The 5084-nt window shown below is 40.1% G+C and overlaps 1 protein-coding gene across 1 annotated transcript; it reads left to right on the plus strand.

The window, feature by feature from the left end:
• Positions 1 to 3123: 3123 nt before the first annotated feature.
• LOC124187475 lies at positions 3124 to 3990 on the plus strand. The gene has a single exon (XM_046579689.1). It carries the CDS (start codon positions 3124 to 3126, stop codon positions 3988 to 3990), a length of 867 nt encoding a protein of 288 aa, XP_046435645.1.
• Positions 3991 to 5084: the final 1094 nt, after the last annotated feature.

The following is a 5084-nucleotide window of genomic DNA, read 5'->3' on the forward strand; positions in this document are numbered from 1 at the left end:
ATATATAAATGTATATGTATATATATATATATTCTTGTATATCTATATTATACATCCATATAATGGAACATGAATAAAGGTAATTGAGGTAAATAATGTAATACAATAAAAAATAGTTGTGAACGAAAAATCATGGGAAAAAAAATAAAATAAAAAATAAGCGAACAAGTAAAAATATTTGGAATTCATCTGATAATTATACATAATTTTAAAATTTGGAATGTTATGGGAAAAATTTTTTTTTCTAATTTCCTTTTTTTCGAAAGTAAATTGAAAATTATAAAATACACATATATATTTATATATATGTATATATATATGTATATATATATACATATATATATATATATATATATGTGAGTGTGTTTATATACATATATATATGTATATATATAGATATATATGTATATATATATATTTATATATATCTATAATATACATTTATATAATGGAATATGAATAAAGGTAATTGAGGTAAATAATGTCATAAAATAAAAAATAAGCGAATATGTAAAAATATTTGGGATTTTTCTGATAATCATACATAATTTCAAAATTTGAAATGTTGTGGAAAAAATTTTTTTTTACAATTTCCTTTTTTTCAAAAGTAAATTGGAAATTATCATATACACATATATATGTATATATATATATATATATATGTGTGTGTCTATATATATTTATATATATATATATATGGGCTATTCCGCGTCAACCGGATCAGTCATCTCTCAGATATTTTTTTAATTTCGCATGTGGATTGTGTGTGAGGAGTTAGATTTTTGTGCCAAAGCGCGAATCTCATAAAGCAAAATTCGAATTTTTAATAACAATAACAAATTAGACTCCCATTTTTTTCAAAAATTCATAACTTTGGCAAAAAATTAGATACAATATATATTTTTCCTTCAAATTACGCGGAAAGCTCCATAAAATTAAAAAAAAAATACGAAATGGTAAAAAAAAGTTTTTATCAATTGTTTATTCAACAATTAATTTTTCAAAGATTTTTGAAACAGTGACTGACACGATCAAAAAATTTTTTTTTAATTCTGACATGTTTCTTGAACTGTACTACAACCTGTGAACTAATTCCAGAGGGGTGTTTTCCTTCGTTTTTGAGTAAAAAATCATTAAAGGTGTCGATGCGCATGAAATTGCGGCGCGCCAAGTCTCTACGTAATGGCGGGCGGCCGGTTGCCGTCCACCGCTACCCCGCGGTGGCGTCGCAGCGCTATTTTAGAGTCATTTTCACGATGTCGGACATGATTGAAGAATCTGAAAAAAATACTGTACCTTCACAAGGCCTGCTCAAAGCGATAAGTGAAGTTTCAGGAATGTGTTTTTCACCGTTTTTTTATTACAGAGATTCAAAATAACGGTTACACACCATGAAAGTGCACATAAATGATAATAATTACATAACTTGCTACTTATTTTGAAATAAAAACACATTCTTGAAACTTCACTTATCGCTTTGAGCAGGCCTTATGAAGGTACAGTATTTTTTTCAGATTCTTCAATCATGTCCTACATCGTGAAAATGACTCTAAAATAACGCTGCGACGCCACCGCGGGTAGCGGTGGACGACAACCGGTCGCCCGCCATTACGTAGAGACTCGGCGCGCCGCAATTTCATGCGCATCGACACCCATAATGATATTTTACTCAAAAACGAAGAAAAACACCTCTCTGGAATTGATTCACAGGTTGTAGTACAGTTCAAGGAACATGTCAGAATTTAAAAAAAATTTTTTGATTGTGTCAATCACTGTTTTAAAAATCTTTGAAAAATTAATTGTTAAATAAACAATTGATAAATACTTTTTTTTACCATTTCGTATTTTTTTTTTAATTCTATGGAGCTTTTCGCGTAATTTGAAAAAAAAAACATATTGTATCTAATTTTTTGCCAAAGTTATGAATTTTTAAAAAAAATGGGAGTCTAATTTGTTATTGTTAATAAAAAATCGAATTTTGCATTATGAGATTCGCGCTTTGGCGCAAAAATCTAACTATCCTACACAATCCACATGCCAAATTAAAAAACTATCTGAGAGATGACTGATCCGGTTGACGCGAAATAGCCCATATATATATAAATATACATGTATATATATATATGTATATTTATATATATATAGATATATATGTATGTATATATATATATTCATATACATCTATATTATACATTCATATAATGGAACATAAATAGAGGTAATTGAGCTAAATAATGTGATAAAATAAAAAATAATTGCAATTGGAAAAATCATATGAAAAAAATTTAGATGAAAAATAAGCGAATAAATACAAATATTTGGGATATTTCTGATGATTATATATAATTTTGAAAAATTGGAATATTGTGGAAAAATTTTTTTTTTTAATTTCCCTTTCTTTAAAAGTAAATTGAAAATTATAATATACATATATATATATATATATATATATATATGTGGCGCCTGCCACATACACGCACTCGGTCTAGTATTAGAGCGAGGCAATGCTCGGCGTTTATCGCCCAATTTCGGAAATAATCCTCAGCGCGCTTTCCTCACTCCAGCGGGCAAAAACGAGAGCGAAGATCCTTCGCATCACCTCGCAGATAGTCAAAATCAACACACGCTAGAGAACCGTTATTGTAACCGCGCTATAACCGTATCTCCGTAATCACGCACCTGTAAAACTTAATAAACATCCTTTTATATTTCAACCATCGCACGCTTTAATACGTAGGATCCCAGTAATCCAGATCCCACATTGGTGACCCCGACGTGATATAGAAACGTTTTGCACTCGCGTGAATATTTCTGCCGGTTTCTCGCGATTCTTTTCCCGCGCCCGCGCGCTACGCCGAGTGTGCCCTTAGCGCGCTGAGAAATCGACTCCAAAACTTTTCGCCGCGCTTATTATTCGCTCCCACCGCAAAGGCGGAGACTACAAGTGGTAGTGCGCGCATAAAATTTATTGCTGCTTTTCACGAGTGTCCGCGTGTTTACCTCACCGCTCGCGCAAGGCTGAGCACTCAGAGACGTTGTGCTGCGTGAGTGAATTCATAGACACCTTGAGTGCTTAATCAGTGAGTGAAACCCCTCTCGTGCTGCAGTGCGAAGCACACGCGAATGATATACCAGGACGCTCTGGAAGACTCAGGAACAGAACCGGGAGAAGACCAAGAACCGAGCCAAGGAGAGTCAACGCTAAACGAAATGCAGGGTGATCAACCGCCGGCCCTGACGCCGAACCCCGTAAGACTCAGGGTGCCGCCATTTTGCCCCGAACGACCAGCGCTCTGGTTCGCGCAACAGGAAGCGCAATTTCGAACGCAGGGTATTGTAACGGAAATCGGCCGATACTACCACCCGATATCGAACATACCAACGCGTTACGCCGCGGAGGTAGAAAATCTTATCGTCACGCCCCCGGTAACCCTTCCGTACCAAGCGCTAAAAATAGCATTGATCGCGCGTTTTTCTCAATCGAGAAAAGCAAAAATTTTACAGCTCCTCGACCGCGAAAGCCTTGGTGATCGCACACCATCAGCGCATTTACGCCATCTGCGTAGCCTCGTCCCTGACATAGACGAGGAAATTCTTAAAGCACGCTGGCTATCACATCTCCCCGAAAATATTAAAATTTGCCTCGTGGCACAAAACAAATTAACGCTCACCGAGCTAAGCGAGACAGCCGATCGCGTACACGAGCAAGTAAACAAAGGCAATAATGTTTCGGCGGTATCAAGCCTCGAAGCTCAAATAGCCGCACTCACACGTCAAGTCGAACAGCTATCAAACCAAGGCCGCCGCAATCAAAACAAAACGAGCAAGAAAAAAGAACGCTCGCGTAGCCGTTCACGCAGCAAGTCGAGTACACGCGGACTCTCACCAACATCGAACATATGTTGGTACCACAAGAAATTCGGCAATTCCGCGAAGAAGTGCTTCCCAGCGGGATGTAAATTTCCGGGAAACGCCAGCGGGAGTCGTTAATGGCTGAAACCGATTCCCTCGCGCAACCCAGCCGCCTTTTCGTAAAAGACAGACCCACTGGAACGCAATTTTTGGTGGACACGGGATCTGATCTCTCGGTAATCCCCCCCGGAGGAGCCCACGCGCGGAAAGCAAGGACAGGTTATCAATTACGCGCCGCAAACGGCTCGCCTATTGACACCTTCGGCTGGACCACAATGACACTCGACCTCAGTTTACGCAGAGACCTGTCATGGCGTTTCGTCGTGGCAGACGTCACGCGTCCCTTAATCGGCGCAGATTTCCTGAGCCACTTCGGGATTGCGGTAGATTTAAAAGGCCGCCGCCTCATCGACACCACGACAACGCTCACATCGCTAGGCTCGATCGCGCACATCGATCACGCCTCGGTCAAGGTCATCTCTTGCGACAACTCGCCGCAATTCGAAAAAATAATCGCCGAGTTCCCCGATATCGTTAAACCAGACGGAGCCGTCCGTGACGTTAAACACAACACGTATCATTACATAAAAACGACGGACGGACCTCCAGTCTCGAGTAAAGCACGTCGTCTCGCGTCGGATCGTTTGAAAATCGCGAAAGAGGAGTTCCAGAGATTAATTAAGCTGGGCATCGCGCGCCGCTCCGACAGCCCCTGGTCGTCTCCTTTCCACCTCGTGCCCAAGAAATCCGGCGAATGGCGCCCGTGCGGTGACTACCGTCGTCTCAACGCTCGCACGACGCCCGATAGCTACCCCGTACGTTATCTGGAAGATTTTTGCGCGAACTGTCACGGTTGCCAAATATTTTCCGTCATCGATCTCGTGCGCGCATTCAACCAAATACCCGTCGCGCCCGAAGACGTCCCGAAGACCGCGATCATCATTCCGTTTGGTCTCTTCGAATTCCCGTTCATGACATTCGGACTTCGAAACGCCGCGCAAACCTTCCAACGGTTCATGGACGACGTCACCCGCGATCTCCCATTCGTGTTCGTGTACATCGACGACATTTTCGTCGCCTCGCGAGACGCGCAACAACACCGAGAACATCTCCGCATCGTGTTCGAACGCCTCCGACGGTACGGACTCGTCATAAACGCCGCGAAATCGTGT

Source organism: Neodiprion fabricii, unplaced genomic scaffold (assembly GCF_021155785.1).
Source record: "Neodiprion fabricii isolate iyNeoFabr1 unplaced genomic scaffold, iyNeoFabr1.1 ptg000069l, whole genome shotgun sequence".
Lineage (NCBI taxonomy): Eukaryota > Metazoa > Arthropoda > Insecta > Hymenoptera > Diprionidae > Neodiprion > Neodiprion fabricii.